Source organism: Tribolium madens, unplaced genomic scaffold (assembly GCF_015345945.1).
Source record: "Tribolium madens isolate multiple individuals breed KSU strain unplaced genomic scaffold, Tmad_KSU_1.1 Scaffold_19;HRSCAF=116;Tcas5.2_LG9, whole genome shotgun sequence".
In the NCBI taxonomy this organism is placed as follows: Eukaryota; Metazoa; Arthropoda; class Insecta; order Coleoptera; family Tenebrionidae; genus Tribolium; species Tribolium madens.
In genome coordinates this window covers 994,738-1,013,328 of record NW_025400983.1, presented here as the reverse complement: position 1 = coordinate 1,013,328, position 18,591 = coordinate 994,738, and the positions used below count along the sequence as shown (strand labels likewise).

The 18,591-nt window shown below is 31.0% G+C and overlaps 4 protein-coding genes across 4 annotated transcripts; 2 read left to right on the top strand and 2 right to left on the bottom strand.

The window, feature by feature from the left end:
- The first annotated feature begins 512 nt into the window (after positions 1-512).
- Positions 513-9,870, top strand: LOC123015886 (acetylcholine receptor subunit alpha-like 2). The gene is made up of 7 exons (XM_044415929.1): positions 513-765; positions 814-858; positions 911-1,020; positions 1,072-1,252; positions 4,441-4,597; positions 4,643-5,391; positions 9,541-9,870. Exons 1-7 carry the CDS (start codon positions 580-582, stop codon positions 9,730-9,732), a joined length of 1,620 nt encoding a protein of 539 aa, XP_044271864.1. The 5' UTR covers positions 513-579; the 3' UTR covers positions 9,733-9,870.
- A 3,597-nt stretch (positions 9,871-13,467) lies between these two features.
- On the bottom strand, positions 13,468-14,399 carry LOC123015082 (signal recognition particle receptor subunit beta). The gene is made up of 3 exons (XM_044414540.1): positions 14,245-14,399; positions 14,029-14,195; positions 13,468-13,980 (listed from the first exon to the last, which is right to left on the bottom strand). The coding sequence occupies exons 1-3, from the start codon at positions 14,327-14,329 to the stop codon at positions 13,504-13,506; spliced, it is 729 nt and encodes a 242-aa protein (XP_044270475.1). The 5' UTR covers positions 14,330-14,399; the 3' UTR covers positions 13,468-13,503.
- Positions 14,400-14,582: 183 nt separating this feature from the next.
- Positions 14,583-16,467, top strand: LOC123011032 (histidine protein methyltransferase 1 homolog). The gene is made up of 5 exons (XM_044408291.1): positions 14,583-14,712; positions 14,769-14,975; positions 15,023-15,183; positions 15,232-15,458; positions 15,519-16,467. The coding sequence occupies exons 1-5, from the start codon at positions 14,661-14,663 to the stop codon at positions 15,673-15,675; spliced, it is 804 nt and encodes a 267-aa protein (XP_044264226.1). The 5' UTR covers positions 14,583-14,660; the 3' UTR covers positions 15,676-16,467.
- Positions 15,348-16,766, bottom strand: LOC123011039 (pyridoxine/pyridoxamine 5'-phosphate oxidase-like). Its single transcript, XM_044408304.1, has 5 exons — positions 16,536-16,766; positions 16,329-16,485; positions 16,179-16,278; positions 16,077-16,130; positions 15,348-16,028 (listed from the first exon to the last, which is right to left on the bottom strand). Exons 1-5 carry the CDS (start codon positions 16,546-16,548, stop codon positions 15,672-15,674), a joined length of 681 nt encoding a protein of 226 aa, XP_044264239.1. The 5' UTR covers positions 16,549-16,766; the 3' UTR covers positions 15,348-15,671.
- Positions 16,767-18,591: the final 1,825 nt, after the last annotated feature.

Genomic DNA, 18,591 nt, shown 5'->3' with positions numbered 1-18,591 from the left:
TATTTATCTCAATGTCTTGTATAACTTTTTCAAAATTTCCATTTTTTAAAACCAGAAATTAGGTCTTTTCGAGATGTTTCAAAATTCTCAATATCTTTATTATGGTTATGTTTCAAAATCTTCATTTTTTTAAGATTTTTATTTTAGCGATTTTAAAGCTTAAGACTTAAAATTTTACGGTTGTCGTTTACAAGATTTAAAAACGTCTTGATATTCGTGTTTGTTCAAAATTACATTTTTTTGTCTTTTTTTTTAAATTTAGAAAAAAAATTAAGTTAAACACATATTTTTTATTTTGTTGTTCTTGAATCTTTTCTCAAGATTTTTACTATAAAACTGAACTTTTCAGTATATTATTTTACGAGATTTTAGCCGAAGTCCAAGTCTCCTAACCCCAAATAAAAACTTCACAAGCAATCTGCGTTTTATTTCCCAATAAATTTGAAAAGATCCCCACTGAGGAGTGCCTCCACTTGCGCAGTTTTATTGATTATTGTGCTCGTGCTCCAGGCAAATGCAGACTCTCAAAGATCTCCCGTCCATTTCCTCCAAAATAAACACAACAAAATGTGTTAAATAATGTGGTGGTGGCTTTTGGGCTTGTTTTTATCGGTTTTAGTGGGTTTTAGTCACACAAATCCCGACGCAAAACGCCTCTACGATGACCTCTTGAGCAATTATAACCGATTAATAAGACCAGTTAGTAATAACACTGATACGGTCCTGGTCAAATTGGGATTAAGACTATCACAACTCATTGAATTGGTGAGAGTGTTCTTAAAATTACGATTTTGTTTTCAACAGCATTTTCAGAACCTGAAAGACCAAATCCTGACCACAAACGTGTGGCTCGAGCACGTAACTTGCTTCAAAATTTCAGTTTTCAGGTTTTTTCAACTGATTTTTTCAGGAATGGCAAGACCATAAGTTTGTCTGGGACCCTGACGAGTATGGAGGTGTCACAGAACTGTATGTTCCATCGGAACATATCTGGTTGCCAGATATTGTTCTCTACAACAAGTATTTGGGTTAACCTAATGGGATTTTTTTATTTTTTTGTGGTTTTTTTAGCGCTGATGGGGAATATGTGGTCACTACAATGACCAAAGCTGTGTTGAGACACACAGGGAAGGTTTTATGGACACCACCGGCGATTTTTAAGTCCTCGTGTGAGATTGATGTGCGGTATTTCCCCTTTGACCAACAGACGTGTTTTATGAAGTTTGGGTCGTGGACCTACGATGGGAATCAGGTTAGAGGCCTTTTTTCAAATCTTGATTTTTTGTTCTCAATAATTAGCTGAAAATCTTGAAACACTAAACAATTCTTTAAACTTTACATCCTGCACTAAGTTTTGTTTCAAGATTTTTTCTTGAGTTTTCTTAAATCTTGTTATTACGTTTAGATCAATCAGCTGAAAATTTTATCACAAATCTTTGAAACATCTCAAAATTCCAACATTGTTTTGTAGAATCTTTACATTTTTGCAAGATCAGTAATTTTTGTTTTAGTTTTAAGATTATTAAAAATGACATAATTTTCTTGTCATTGCAAACCTTGGTTTTCCACGTCTTCAAAAATTTGCTGAAAATCTTGATTCAATCTTTACATTTTGAAATGAAAATCCTTAGAAAAACTTTAGATTGAAACACTGTTTTGCATTCTGTACTAATTTTTGTTTCAGTTTTTTATTCTTTCGCGCTTTTTTACATTCTTGAAACTCTACTATTTTTTTTGTTTCAAGATGTGTTCCTTAAACTTTGTTTTTTTGGATTCTTCTAAAATCTTGTTATTACGTTCACAACATCTTTTAAAAAATTCCGAAATTCTAAAATCTTCACATTCTTGCAACATCAATAGTTTTTGTTTTAGTTTCAAGATCATTTAAAGTGGCATTCCCTCAAGTCTTTCTTTGTTACACTGCGAGCCTTTCTAAGATTTTATTGGTTTTTAACGCTCGCAAAAATTTGCTGAAAATCTTGAAACAGTCTTTTAAATCTTGAATGATACGATTTTTTAGCTATTGTTGTGCAAAAATTCGATTAAAAAAACAGAAAATCACTTAAAATCTTAAGAAGGCAAAAATAAAGACTCAAAGATTTCTTATTATTTCTGAAAAACGTTAAGAGAGCAAAATAACAAAGTTCTACACATATTACAACTTTCTGTATTAAGATCTCTAGTTAAATTTATTTATTTATGTGACTTTTTGTCTCAAGATCTTTCGATCTAAAATTTTTTAAAAGCAAGTTTGAGAGATATATCTTGAAACAGTAAAAAAAAACAATTTCTTTTTGTTTCAAAACCTTGAACGTTTATTCAAAACCTTTAGATCTTTAGATTTGACCTTTAGTCAAGGCTTTTATATTTTTAGATTTAACTCAAAATTAGTATCTTGAAACAGTAAAATTTCATTTTTTGATCGACACATATTTGAAAATCTTCAAAAGAGAGATAATCTTGAAATTGTAAAAAAACAAATTTCTTTTTGTTTCAAGATTTTAAGCGCCTAGTCAGGGACTTAAGATTTTCAGATTTAAGTTAAAATTTTAATCTTGAACCAGTAAAACGCCATTTTTCAGATTGAAACGTATTTCAAAATTCACAAAGCAAGTTTGTGAGATAATCTGGAAATAGTAAAAAAGAGGAATTTTTTTTGTTTCAAAATCTTGAACGTTTATTCAAGCCCTTTAGATCTTTAAATTTAACTCAAAATTTTTATCTTGAAAAAGTAAAATTTCATTTTTTGATAGACACGTATCAAAAGCAAGCAAACAGTAAAAAAGAGAAAATTTCTTTTTGTTTCAAAATCTTGAACGTTTATTCAAAGCCTTTAGATTTTTAGATTTAACTCAAAATCTTGATCCTGAAACAGTGAAATTCTATTTTTCAGATTGATACGTATTTCAAAATTCTCAAAGTAAGTTTGAGAGATAATCTTGAAACAGTAAAAAAGAGCACATTTATTATATTTCAAAATTTTTAACCTTTATTCAAGGCCTTTAGATCTTTCGAATTAATTCAAAATTTTGATCTTGAAAGAGTATAATTTTATTTTTCGATAGACACGTATTTTAAAATCTTCAAACGGAGGTTTGAGAAATAATCTTGTAACAGTTAAAAAGAGCAAATTTCTTTTTGTTTCAAAATCTTGAACGTTTAGTCAAGACCTTTAGATCTCTATCTTAACTCAAAATTTTGATCTTAAAATAATAAAATTTCATTTTTTTAATGACACGTATTTCAAAATCTTGAAAAATGATTTTGAGAGACAGAGAGATAATCTTGAAATTGTGAAAAAGAACAATTTTTTTGTTTCAAGATTTTAAGCGTCTAGTCAGGGACTTTAGATGTTTAGATTTAACTCAAAATCTTGATCCTGAAACAGTGAAATACCATTTTTCAGACTAATACGTATTTCAAAATTCTCAAAGCAAGTTTGAGAGAGTTGAGTTCTTGAAACAGTAAAAAAGAGCAAATTTTTTCTTGTTTCAAGGTCTTTAACGTTTATTCAAGGCCTTTAGATCATTTGATTTAATTGAAAAATTTGATCTTAAAAGAGTAAAATTTTATTTTTCGATAGACACGTATTTCAAAATCTTCAAAAGCAAGTTTAAGAAATAATCTTGACACAGTTAAAAAGAGCAAATTTTTATTTGTTTCAAGATTTTGAACGTATATTCAAGGCCTTTACTTCTTTAAACTTAACTCAAAATCTTGATTTTAAAACACACATACTTCAAAATTCTCAAAAGCAAGAGATAATCTTGAAACAGTCAAAAAGAGCAAATTTCTTTTTGTTTTAAGATCTTGACTTGAATGTGCTTTTATGTCTTTAAATTTAACTCAAAATCTTGAAAAAAAACTGTGAAAGAGAACTTTCTATTCGTTTCAAGATCTTAAACGTCTAGTCAGAGACTTTAGATCTTTAGATTTAACTAAAAATCTTGATCTTGAAACAGTGAAATACTATTTTTCAGATAACACGTATTTCAAAATCTTTAAAAGCAAGTTTGAGAGATAATCTTGAAACAGAAAGAGCAAATCTTTATTTGTTTCAAGATTTTGAACGTATATTCAAGACTTTTACGTCTTAACTTAAAATCTTGATCTTGGAACAGTAAAATTACATTTTTTTGTCGACACGTACTTTAAAATTTTTAAAAGCAAGTTTAAGAGATAATCTTGAAACAGTGAAACCAGCAAATTTTACATTTTTTTGTCGACACGTACTTTAAGATTCTCAAAAGCAAGTTTAAGAAATAATCTTGAAACAGTGAAAACAGCAAATTTCTTTTTGTTTTAAGAGCTTGAATGTCAATTCAAGGCTTTTATATCTTTAGATTTAACTCAAAATCTTGATCCTGAAACGATGAAAGCCAGAGATTTTAGATTTAACTGAAAATTTTGGTCTTAAAACAGCAAAATTCCGTTTTTTAGATCGACCTCAAACACATCAACCAAAAAGTGGGCGAAGACAAGGTCGAGGTGGGCATCGACTTGCGCGAGTACTACCCCAGCGTCGAATGGGACATTCTGGGAGTCCCCGCTGAACGTCACGAGAAATACTACCCTTGTTGTGCTGAGCCATACCCAGGTTTCCACCCTCTCCAACTCAACCCCAACTAACTCATTTTTGCAGATATCTTCTTCAACATAACACTCCGTCGAAAAACACTCTTCTACACCGTCAATCTCATCGTCCCTTGTGTAGGAATCTCCTATTTATCCGTTTTGGTGTTTTATTTACCCGCCGATTCTGGCGAAAAAATCGCCCTTTGTATCAACATCCTCCTCTCCCAAACCATGTTTTTCCTCCTCATCTCCGAAATCATCCCTTCGACGTCCCTCGCACTCCCACTCCTGGGCAAATACATCTTGTTTACCATGGTCCTGGTCGCGTTATCGGTCGTCATCACCATCATCATCCTCAATGTCCATTACCGCAAACCCAGCACCCATAAAATGGCCCCATGGGTGCGCAGTTTTTTCATCAAGAGTGTCCCGAAATTGCTGTTAATGCGCGTCCCCAAAGACCTCCTAACTGAATTAGCCGCCAATAAAATCTCCACTTGTCGAATGGTTATGAAAAAAAGAGAATTGGAGTCAATGCCTTCGGGTGGTTCCTCGTCGACGAGCTCGTCGAGCTCGTCCAGGAACCGCGCAAGTGGTTGCAATGGTTTGCATTCGAGTTCGACCACCAACCGACTCCGGGGGTTCACCGGAGCGTTGGGGAGTCGGTTAGGTTATAACGGGTTGCCGTCGGTGTTTTCCGGGCTGGATGAGAGCGACTCCGGGACGAGGAAAAAGTATCCGTTTGAGTTGGAAAAGGCGATACATAATGTCATGTTTATTCAACATCATATCCAGAGACAGGACCAGTTTAATGCGGTAAGATTACGGACTCTTGAAACACAAAATCAGGTTTTGCTTTTCTTGAAAATCTTGAAACAAGAGCGAAGAAGCCAAATTGCATTGACTGGTTTTTAGATAAAGATTCTGATCAAAATCTAAATCTCAACTATTCGATTTTTTTGGATGGTTTCATAAATATTTTGAGGAACGACTTAGAAATCTTGAAACACAAACTCAAGATTTTTTAAATTTTTCGCATGATTTTTAGTACTATATTAATATTTTTGCATTTCTAAATATCTTGAAAGCTTCTTAGAGTTTTGCTTTCTTACAAGATCTAAGTTTATAATAATCTTCAACAAAAAGTCAAAATATACTACTATCTACTATGAAGATCTTGAAAAACGACTTTAAAATCTTGAAACACAAAATCAAAATTTTTAACATTTTTCGCTTTTCTTTCATTTCAAAATCTTTCATTTTTCAAGGACCTTGATATTTTTGCTTTATCTGAAAATCTAAGTTCGATAACACACAATTAAGATTTTCTAAACTTTTCCAGAATCTTGGGCACTATATCAATATTTTTATTTTTTCTGAAACTAAGATTTTTTGGGACTTAGTTTACTGCAAGATTTAAGTTTAATATCTTGAAACTATAGCAAAAATGTCAAAATGACTATGTTTGTACTTACATCTCAACTACGCGATTTTATGAGTGTTTCAAGATATGACAATTATTATAAAGATTCTGAGAATCGGCTTCAAAATGTTTAAACAGAAAATAGAGATTTTCTATTAATTTTCGCAATACCTTTGACACGATATCAATATTTCTCCATTTTCTGAAAATTTTAAGCTTCTTAGAGTCTTGGTTTAATGCAAGATCTAAGTTTGTGAATCTTGAAACAAAAGCAAAATGTCAAAATATACTGCTCTGTACTATGAAGATCTTGAAAAACTGCCTCAAAATCTTGAAACACCAAATCAAAAATTTCTAAATATTTTGCAAGATCCTTAACATGTACATATATCAATATTTTTGTTCTCTAACTCTAAGTTTAATAATCTTGAAACGATGTTTTGTCTATTGATTTTTGATTTCAAGATTATGATGAAGATAAGATTTAGATCTAAACATCTAGATTTTTTGTGTGTTTGAAGATCTATATCTTAGTTACTATGAGATCTTGACAAAGGGTTTAAAAATCTTGAAACACAAAATCAAGATTTTCTTAACATTTTCCAAAATCTTTGGCACTATATTTGTTTTTTCTGAAATTCCTAAGATTCTTAGAGTCTTAGTTAAGTGCAAGATTTATAAGTTTAATAATCTTGAAACTATATCAAAAAAGTCAAAATGACCATGTTTGTACTTATTGGTTTTTATTTCAAGGTTATGATCAAGATCTATATCTCAACTACTCAATTTTATGAGTGTTTCAAGATATGACAAATATTATAAAGATCTTCAGAATTGGCTTCAAAATGTTTAAACGTTTCTATGAATTCTTGTAATACTTTTAGAACGATATCAATATTTTTGCTTTTTCTGAAGATTTTAAGCTTTATAGAGTCTTGGTACATTGCATTACATTAAGTTTGTTAATCCGTGAAACAATAGCAAAATAATTAAAATATCTTTCTACGTATTTACTGGTTTTTATTTCAAGATTCTGATCAAGATCTAAATTTTAACATCTACATTTTTTGGTGTTTCAAGCTAGGGCAGTTATTTATTATAAAGATTTTAAAAATCGGCTTCAAAATCTTGAAACACAAAATAAAGTTTTTTAAACTTTTTGCAAGATCTTTAGTATTATATCAAAATTTGTGCTTTTTCTGAAAATTTCAAACTCAAAATAGTCTTAATTTATTGCAAGATTTAAGTATAACAATCTTGAAACAAGAGCAAAAAGTCAAAATATGTATACTATCTACTATGAAGATCTTGAAAAACGGCTTCAAAATCTTGAAACACAAAATCAAATTTTTTTAATTTTTTTAGCAAGATATTTTTGCTTCATCTGAAAATCTAAGTTAATCTTGAAACAATGTCTGTGTTTTATTTACTGGTCTTTCTTCAAGATTATGATAAAGAAAAGATTTAGATCTGAACATCTCTATTTTTGGGTGTTTGAAGATATGGCAGTTACTACGAAGACCTTGCGAAACGATTTTAAAATCTTGAAACACAAAACCAAGATTTTCTAAACTTTTTCCAAAATCTTTAGCACTTGGTATATCAAAATTTTTATTTTTCCTGAAACTCCTGAGGTTCTTAGAGACTTAGTTTACTGCAGGATTTAAGTTTAATAATCTCCAAATCATAGCAAAAAAGTCAAAATATACTGCTATGTACTATGAAGATCTTGAAAACGGCCTCAAAATTAAAAATTTCTAAATTTTTTGCAAGATCCATGTTGTATATAATAAATATTTTTGTTTTGTCTGAAAATCTAAGTTTAATAATCTTGAAACAATGTTTTGTTTATTGGTCTTTTATTTCAAGATTATGATGAAGATAAAATTTAGATTTGAACCTCTCGATTTTTTGGGTGTTTGAAGATCTTGAGAAACGATTTTAAAATCTTGAAACACAAAATTTTGTGTTTGTACTTATTGGTTTTTATTTCAAGATTATGATCAAGATCTACATCTCAGCTAATCGATTTTTTAAGTGTTTCAAGATATGACAGTTATTATAAAGGTTCTGAGAATCAGCTTCAAAATGTTTAAACGCAAAATAGACATTTTCTATAAATTTTTGCAATACCTTTGGTGCGATATCAATATTTTTGCTTTTCTAAAGATTTTAAGCTTCTTAGAATCCTGGTTTATTGCAAGATCTAATTTTGTGAATCTTGAAACAAGAGCAAAATAGTTAAAATATCTTTATTTGTATTTACTGGTTTTTATTTCAATTTTGTGAATCTTGAAACAAGAGCAAAATAGTTAAAATATCTTTATTTGTATTTACTGGTTTTTATTTCAAGATTATGATCAAGATCTAGATCTTAAGATCTCTCTCGGTTTTTTGGTGTTTTAAGCTATCACAGTTAATCGGCTTCAAATCTTGAAACACAAAATTATAATTTTCTAAACTTTTTGCAAGATTTTTAACACTATATCAAAATTTGTGCTTTTACTGGAAATTTTAAACTTCTTAGAGTCTTGGTTTATTGCAAGATTTAAGTATAATAATATCTTCATTTTTTGAGTTTATTACGAAGATCTTGAGGAACGGTTTCAAAATTTTGAAGCACTAAATCAAGATTTTGTAAAATTTTTAGCAATATTTTAAGATTTCTTGAAAATCCTTATCTTCTTAGAGTATTGGTTTATTACAAGATCTAAGTATAAGATCTATCTATGTATCAAGACCTAAGTATCTTGATACAAGAGCAAAAAAGTCAAAATGTTTATGTTTGTGTTTCCTGTTTTTTAAGATTAAGATCTGGATCACAACGTTCCGTTTTTGGGTGTTTCAAGATGTGACAGTTTACTATGAAGTTCTTGAGCAATGGCTTTAAAATCTTGAAAAAAAATCAAGATATTTCAAAATTTTACGTAAGATCCTTAGAATCCTTAGTAGTCTTAACCTTTTTGCTCTTCTGACACTCTTTAAAGTCGCGGTTTGTTTGAAGATTTAGGTGTAACACTCTTCAAAGAAAAGTATTGATAAAACAGTTAAAAATATAATTGAAATAATTATTTTGTGTTTCAAGATTATGATCTTTAATTTTCTAAACAAACTTGACAAAATTGCCTGTATCTGAAGATCCTCTTTTATAATAGAAAATTGATTCTTATTTTTCAATCTTTGGTTGATTTGAAAAATTATCACGATTATTAAGATTCAAGATCTTATTGAAACATTCTAAAGAAATAAGATCTTGAGAAGAAAATGAAAGGATGTGTTTATGTTTAAAGGTATGGAATAGTTTCACTATTTTCAAAGAAATCTTTCATCATGAATCAGAATCTTGAAACATGAAAGGAGAGTTAAGAGAAGAAACAAGATTCTGAGAAAGCAATAAAAGAATATGTTTACGTTTAAAAATACGAGTTAATTGTAGAAAGAGTTTCAGAATTCTTTCTCTTGATTCAAGATCTTGAAACATTGTAAAAATAATCATGAGAGGAGAAATACGATCTTGAAAGCATGTGTTTGAATGATTGTAGGAAGATCAAGATTGGGGCTTCGTGGCCATGGTCCTGGACCGTCTCTTCCTCTGGATCTTCATCATCGCCTCAATCGCGGGCACTTTCGCAATTCTATGTGAAGCCCCCGCGTTGTACGACGACACGAAACCCATCGACATGGAACTATCGTCAGTAGCCCAACAACAATTTCTACCTGAATTAGACTTCTAACGCAATAAGTTCGAATCACACACGTCAATATACTACATTGTATCGTTAGTTGTATTAAAATATAATAATAAGAGGAAATTACACCTGAAATTGTGACTAAGCGTTTTTCGTGTCATTGAAGCGAATAAATTTAACCGACCGTTACGACCATGAATTTGCAACCCCTTCGAGCCTCCTCCCAAGGGAAAACTAGCACAAAATCGACACTTTGCATCATCATTTCGACTCGATTAATAAATCGGAACATCATTTTTTTCCTTTTCCACTTCGCTTATTATTGCATTTCGACTAACGAGATGAGTTTTTGATGCGTTTTACGCACTGTCATGCTTCATTATTATTCGGACAAATTATTCGCTAAAATTGAGCTCTTTGCAACGTCATTCCTGCATAATTAGAGGAAAAAAGGGGAGATTCCGATTGAAATTGAAGGGTTAAACTTCGGTATAGCCAAAAATTAATATTAATGACTTGCCTTTGATGCAAAAATGACAAGTTTGAACCCCTTGAAAAAATCGTTATTACGGTGCAAAAAACTCTTCACAATTTTAGTTCAAAAAAAAAATTAAGCCATTTTTGACACTCACGCAATTTATCAAAATTTTTGCTCTTCTTGAAAATCTTACAACTTCTTAGTCTCAGTTTATTGCAAAGATCGGAGTTAATAATTTTGAAATAAGGCAAAAAGACCAAAATTTCAAAATTGTCATTTCAACATTTTTTTTTGAGTGTTTCAAGATATGACAATTACTACGAAAATCTTGACAAATGACTTTAAAATCTTGACACACTAAATCAAGATTTTCTAAACTTTTCGCAAGATATATCTTTAGCACTATATCAATATTTTTGCTTTTTTTTCAAGATCTTAAGCTTCTTATAGTCTTAATTATTGCAAGATCTAATAAGTTTCTAATAATCTTGGAACAAGTCAAAATCTTTGTGTTTAGTGGTTTTTATTTCAAGATTATGATCAAGATCTAGATCTCAACATCTCGATTTTTTTGGTATTTTAGAATATGGTGGTTACTAGAAGGATCCTGAGAGACAGCTTCAAAATCTTAAAACACTAAATCAAGACTTTTCAAGATCTAGATCTAGATCCCAACGTCTCATTTTTGTATGTTTCAAAATACGACTCAAGATCTTGAAAAACAACTTTGAAATCTTAAAACACAAAGTCAAGATTTTTTCTAATTATTTGGCAAAATCTTGAAACATTCCAAAGATAATCGTGAGATAAGCAAGTTACCGAAGGAAAAAAAAGATCTTGAGTATTCAATAAAAGTTTAAAGATATGAAATAATTGTACGAAGAGTTTTAGAATTCTTAAAGAAATCTTTTTTCATAATTTGGAAAATTATCACAATTATCACAATGATCAAGATTCAGGATTTGAAACATTGTAAAGATTATTACGAAAGGAGAGTTAAGAGAGATATTAAAATCTTGAAAAAACAATAAAAAAATGTATTATGTTTAAAAGTATGAAATAATCATAAGGACTTTCAATGTTTTTAAAGAAATTTTCTTCTCGTAACTTGGAAAATTATCATAATGATCAATATTCAAGATTCTTCAAAACATTATAGACAATCATTTTTTGAAAACCTTAAACTTTTTTGATAATAATCTTGAAACAAATCAAAATCTTTGTGTTTAGTGGTTTTTATTTCAAGATTATGATCAAGATCTAGATCTCAACATCTCGATTTTTTTGGTGTTTTAGAATATGATAGTTACTAGAAGGACCTTGAGAGACAGCTTCAAAATCTTAAAACACTAAATCAAGACTTTTCAAACTTTTCAAGATCTAGATCTAGATCCCAACGTCTCATTTTTGTATGTTTCAAAATATGACTCAAGATCTTGAAAAACAACTTTGAAATCTTAAAACACAAAATCAAGATTTTCTCTAATTATTTCGCAAAATCTTAAAACATTCAAAAGATAATCGTGAGATAAGCAAGTTACCGAAGGAAAAAAAAAGATCTTGAGTATTCAATAAAGGAATGTGTGTTTAAGTTTAAAGATATGAAATAATTGTAGAAAGAGTTTTAGAATTCTTAAAGAAATCTTTTTTCATGATTTAGAAAATTATCACAATGATCAAGATTCAGGATTTGAAACATTGTAAAGATTATTACGAAAGGAGAGTTAACAGAGATATTAAAATCTTGAAAAAACAATAAAAAAATTTTATTATGTTTAAAAGTATGAAATAATCATAGACTTTCAATGTTAAAAAAAAAAAAATTTCTCGAAATTTGGAAAATTATCACAATGATCAAGATACAAGATTCTTCAAAACATTATAGACAATCATTTTTTGAAAACCTTAAACTTTTTTGAATTTGTGTTAATTGTAAGATATAATAAGTTTATAATAATCTTGAAACAAGAACAAAAAAGTCAAAATGTTTGTGGTTTTTACTTTAAGATTCAAATCAAGATCTAAACATCTGTTTTTAGGTGTTTCAAGATATGACAATTACTATAAAGATTCAAAAATAAGATTAGAAATCTTGAAAAACAAAATCCTAAAACTCTAAACTTTTCAAGATTAAAATCTCCCAACAACTCGATTTTTGGGTGTTTCAAGGTATGATCCAAGATCTTGAGTTGAGAATCAAGATTTTGCATGATCATTAAAACTCTTAATCTTAAACTTCTTAGAATCTTGGTTTATTGCAAGATCGAAGTTTATAATAATCTTGAAACAAAAGCAAAAAAGTCAGAATGCCTATTTGTGTATACTAGTTTTTATTTCAAAGTTATGATCAAGATTTCTACATCTATATTGAAAAAAAAATCGTTATAAGATGGCAAAAAAATTAGAAAAAAAACAAAAAACAAAAAAACCCAAAAAACTTCAACTTTTATTTAAGAAAAACGTATAAATGAAGCAATTTTTGCCACTCACGTAATCAAGACTTTCCATGGTTTTCGCAAGATTTTTTTCATTTTATCAAAATTTTTGCTTTGTTGCATAAATCGTAGTTAACAGTAATCTTAAAACAAGGACAAAAAAGCCCAAATTTCAAGATTATGATTTCAACATCCAAATTTTTTAGGTGTTTCAAATATGACAGTTACTATGAGAATCTTGAGAAACGGGTTCAAAATCTTGAAACACTAAATCAAGACTTTCCAAACTTTTCAAGATTATATAATCTGGATCCCAACGTTTCGTTTCAAAATATGACTCAAGATCTTGAGAAACAACTTCGAAATCTTAAAAAAACACAAAATCAAAATTTTCTCTAATTTTTTCGCAAAATCTTGAAACATTCCAAAGATAATCGTGAGATAAGCAAGTTACCTAAGAGAAGAAAAAAATCTTGAGTATTCAATAAAAGAATGTGTTTAAGTTTAAAGATATGAAATAATTTTAGGAAGAGTTTTTGAATTCTTGAAAAAATCTTTTCTCATTCTTGAAAAACAAAATCTTTTCAAGGTTAAGATCTCGATTTTTGGGTGTTTTAAAGTATGACCCAAGATCTTGAGTTGAGAATCAAGATTTTCAAAACATTTTGCATAATCTTTAGCACTTAATCTTAAACTTCATAGAGTCTTGGTTTATTGCAGGATCTAAGTTTATAACAAGAGCAAAGAAATCAAAATGCTCATTTGTGTATACCAGTTTTTATTTTAAGATTATGATCAAAATCTCAACAACTATATTGAAAAAAAAATCGTTATAAAATTGCAAAAAAATTAGAAAAAAAACGCAAAAAACTTCAACTTTTTATTTAAAAAAAAACGTATAAATTAAGCAATTTTCGCCACCCACGCCTTCAAATGTTCAATATCAACAGCCCCATTTTTGCTACAGGCAAACGTCTCCACAAAATCGACTTTATAGGGGCTATTAGCGAAGGAAAAATCGCAATCAGGGGCCCCCAAACTGGCGATTTTTTTCTCCTTAGGGTCCACTGAGGCCAATTGATGCGTCTTAGTGACACGTAAAGTGTTTAATTCCTTCTCTAGGATAGATTTAACAACATTGCTGCCCTTAGCCAAAGTCTGGTCTTGTTTATTGCACAAAATGAGAATTTGGGGCCCATTTCGAGCCACACACGAATCCACCAAAATGTTGTAGAGAAACTCAGCCGTGTCGCGAACGTCTTGCTGAATTGTGGAAGAGTCAACAACAAAGACAAGCCCCCTTGTCAGTTCTTTGTATTGCTCGAGGAATTTGTCTCTCAGACGCTCATGACCCGGGATATCAACAATTTTCAAGTAATTCTACAATTTTCAAGTTAGTTCATATAAAAAAAAACCCAAAAAACGTACATTATTGACGATAAAAGTACCAATATTTTCCTTAATGGAAGTGTGAGTTTGGATGAATTTCTCGTGGACTAATTGAGAGAAAATTAATGTTTTTCCACTGTCGCACAACCCGGTTAGGAGGACACAATTCCTGGTGGCTTTTCTACGCCGGTAGAGCACAAAAAGGACTAAAAATAAGACGGTTAAGTGACCATATGGGGGGGCTATTAAACTCACTCAAAGTCACAACAATCACTAAAACTGCGATCAGAATTTGTGCAAAATTATTATCTTCGATTTTTACAGGCTGTTTTTCGTCCATTTCGCCCGATTTTAATTAAATATTAGTGAAATTAAAACCACAAAAATGACACTTTGAAATGACAATTGACAAGTCAGCAAACACAGAAGTGTGACACTAACGAAAACGCAATTTTTTCACGAAACACACAAAAAATAATTAAAAAACACACTAAAGTAAACGCATAATAAATAAATAAGTGACAAAAACGTGTCTCCCCTTAATAAAACAATTTATTTCCATTTTGAAGTTATTGGAATTCTGGTAGTTCGGACTTTGAGGTTGGAAACGTCTAATTTTAAGAGTCAATTTTATCGAAAAATAATTAATTTACATTAGTGGACACCCCCACATGATGTTTAAATTTGGTTTTTCGAGCACCATTCCGGAGGAGAGTGCACCAGGTGCCCCAATTTTTGCTCCAGTGTCATTACCATAACCCCACATTTCCACGTTTTAGATTCGCCCAAACAAACCTTAAATTGGCTCAAAAGTCACAAAATTCGCCCCGAAACCGTCTCACTGCCTGACTTGGCCCCAAATTCGCGTCGTTGTGGCCAATTCGACGTTAAATTCATCTCAAATAAGGCTGTTTTAAGTGTTTTGAAAGATGGGGCCCCAAATGCGGAAAAAAGCCACTCAGACTTAATCCCCGCTGTCTACGAAGGTCCCTCTACTTGATGAACAACCCCTGGTTTAATTCCGCTGTTTTAGGGGGGCTAAAAGTCTGGGAATGCACTTTCGACCTAGTGGATTTCCTCGTCAGGGAAAACATTGATTTTGGGGGGAAAAAGGTGCTGGATTTGGGGTGTGGGGCCGGTATTGTCGGGATTCTGGCATGTCTCAAGGGGGCCAAGACAGTTTTTCAAGACTATGTAACGATTTCGTGCGAAAAATGACAATTTATATAAAATTTGTTTCAGAATTTGGAAGTGATAAAAACGCTAACAATTCCCAATATTCACTTAAATGGGCTTGATTGTGATAATTGTGAGTTTTTCTGCGGCGATTGGGGCTCATTTCTCGACTTGCAACTAACTGAGGATAAAAAATACGATTTTATTTTAACTTCTGAGACAATTTATAACACAAATAATTATAAAAAAATATTGAGCATCTTTAAACAGTTATTGGAACCAAGTGGAATGATGTATCCTTGAAATATCGATAAAATTGCAACAATTGTGAGAAAATTCTTAACAAAACTTAGATTTTTGGCCGCGAAATGCCACTACTTTGGTGTGGGGGGCGGAGTCCCCCAATTCGAAGACTTGCTAGACTTGGAAGACGTTTTTGACCACACGACGTGTTACCAAAGCCCTAGTGGCGTAAAACGGGCAATAATAAAAATCACGTTTAAAAACTAAGGGGCTAGTCTTTCATAAACCCACCCATCGGCCCCCTCATGGGTGAAAACCCCATCAGCGGGCACCCCCTTTCTGAACCTGATCCGGTCGTGGATACGGTCAGTCTGCCCCTGCCAGAATTCTATGGTATGGGGGCGCACAATGTAGCCGCCCCATTGTGGGGGCCGTGGGACTCCACCCTCGCCGTACAAACTCTTCAATTCGTGTTCTTTGTGCGCGAGGATGTCTCGACTCTCAATTGGGTGGCTTTGGTTGGAGCAAAGGGCCCCAATTTGGCTCTGGTAGGGCCGGCTTTGGAAATATTCGTCGGCGGCCGAAAAGGGCAGTTTTTCAACGGGGCCCTCGATACGGACCTGGAATTTTCACTTTGATTAATTAATTAAACAATTGAAAATAATTACAGATCGGTTGCAAAACGCCCAATAGAATGTCAAAGCACAATTCGGGTTCTCCTCCTAATGAAATAATTAATTAATTAAGTGTGTTTAATTTTGGTTAATTACCAATTCGCGGCCTTTGCGACTTGTGTAATGGGTGAAAAAGCGGAAGCCTTCTTTACTGTAGCCTTTACATAACACGAATCGTGCTGAAGGAATGCCATTTCTGAAAAAAAATAATTAATTAATTATTTCCTGAAAAAAATTATTAATTACTTGGTTGCGGTTGATAAACACATAGCGTTTGGTTCTATTACGGTTGGGTTATTTCGCACAATACTGAACCATTTTTCGAATAAATGAAATGGTTCCTTGACTTCGATTTCGTCTTCCAGAAATAAATTGGTTCTGTCGTTGTAATTCGTCCTAATTCCTTGAAACTTAATCAGTTTTTTGCGAATTAATTAATTCAATTGGACTTACCACTAATGTCCATCTTGTACGAATTAAAAGGCTGGATTTTTGTGGAGACATGTTTATTTATATTAATTGATAAGTAAAAAGATAAGTGATAAGATTTTGCAAATACATGACTGTCACTAAATGCGAAACAATGATTTAAATAACCTTCACTTCACTCTCCAATTTAAATAGAAACGAATGTGGAAAATGTGAGGCGATTATGTAATATCGACCTTGGGGAGGTAACAGAAGTTCCCAAAATGTTGGTCCCTTTTTATTGAAAAAAACACTCAAAATTAAGGATAAATCGTTTGAGGGCCAAACCTTCGACCTGTGGAAAATACTGAAAAAACAGTCCTTTGACAGTTTTTGACACCTGAAAGTTTTTTCTTATCAAAAATAAAAAAATATACATTTGGTTGCTATAATGTTGAGTGATTGTAGAACACAAAAGATGTGAAAATAACTCAACTTGATTTATTTGAATGTTTTTTAGTTGCTGAGGTATAGAGGGTTTAATTTTTACTCGCCGAATAAATTTAAATTTGGCGCGCTTCAATAAAAATTGGTCGCAAATAATAATTTGTTTTTCAACTGTTATATTGTTTAGTGAGTAAACATTAGCGAAAACAGCCACAGAAATTCTCCTTAAAGTAAAAAAAGAATAAAAAAATATCATTTTTGACTGTGTAGGCAACCAAAAATACAGCTCTTAAATTATTACGTTGGTAAATAGTTGTATTTGTGATTAAGTGTTTTGCAATTTATTTATTTTAAAAAATAACAAACAAAAACAGCACCGAATTTTTTCTTAAAGTAGAAATAAGAATAAAAAATATTATTTTTGAGTATGCAGGCAACCAGAAATACATTTGTTAAATTATTACGTTATAAAGTTGCTAAATTGTTGTGTTTGTGATTAAGTGCTTTGCAATTTATTTATTTAAATGAACAACAAAAAATTGAAAAAAAATTTTTTTAGGTGTTTTTATCAAATTAGTTTTTAGAGCAAACATTCTTATTAGTATAAAAAAACAATGTCATATTTTTAATATGTAGCAGAAAACACATTAATAATTAATTAATTAATTAAACAAATAACACTAATGCAAGGACACGATCTAAAATTCCCCAAACCGATTACAGGAAATAAATTTTTTCAGAGTGATTTGAGACAAAATTTGATGTCTCACAATTCAAAAAAAAATGGAATTATTGACTTTTTGACGTCTTATCGACTAAAATATATTGAAAACGCTTTATGTTTTGTACTGTATCTACGTAAAATGTTCTCGGGAGTCCATTGGTCTCGAGAAAACAACAAAACTCGTAATAGTTTTGAAGTTATAGTCGGATTTGAATTTTTGAAATTTTTAATTTTATCAGAAATTTTCTCAATAACTGTTCACCGTAGAACACTGATCTTTTTTGTATAAGATAGAAAATTAAATTCTCTTTCCAACGGTACCAAATATAAGAGGTTATCTCTAATAAGTCCGGAGTTATTGCCATTAGACCGCTCCGGGTGCCAAAAATCGACCAAATCTTGACAAAAATAAAAAAAAAAATTAACTTTAAAATTGATCTATTTTACGTTTTTTACATTTCTAGAGGTCTTAAGGACTCAAATAAATGCATAAAACGACATTGGGTAAAGTTTCAAAAATTTTGAATTTTTTGAGTTTTTGAAGGTGAGCGGTAGTAAAATCGTAAAAATAGTCAATTTACCTTAAGTCGTAAAAACAGTTGAAATATGGTTTTCTAGACGTAAAATTACTCGCTGAACACGATGCAACTAGTTAGAATACTCTACGATGCATAGTTTTTGAAATATTGAGTAATAAAGTTAAGAATAAGGCTAAAAGTAAAAGCACTATATTCGATTTTGACCAAAAATCAACATTTTTTGATTTTTATGAAAAACTAGTACTATATGTAAAATTAACCGGAGAACACGCCTGTACAAACCCTGTTGACCTAAGACTCATAGTTTTTGAGATATTAATTTTTTTTTGAAAAAACTAAAAATGGCTCTGTACCCGGAACCATAACCCGGAGCGACTTCCGGTTTGCGCCA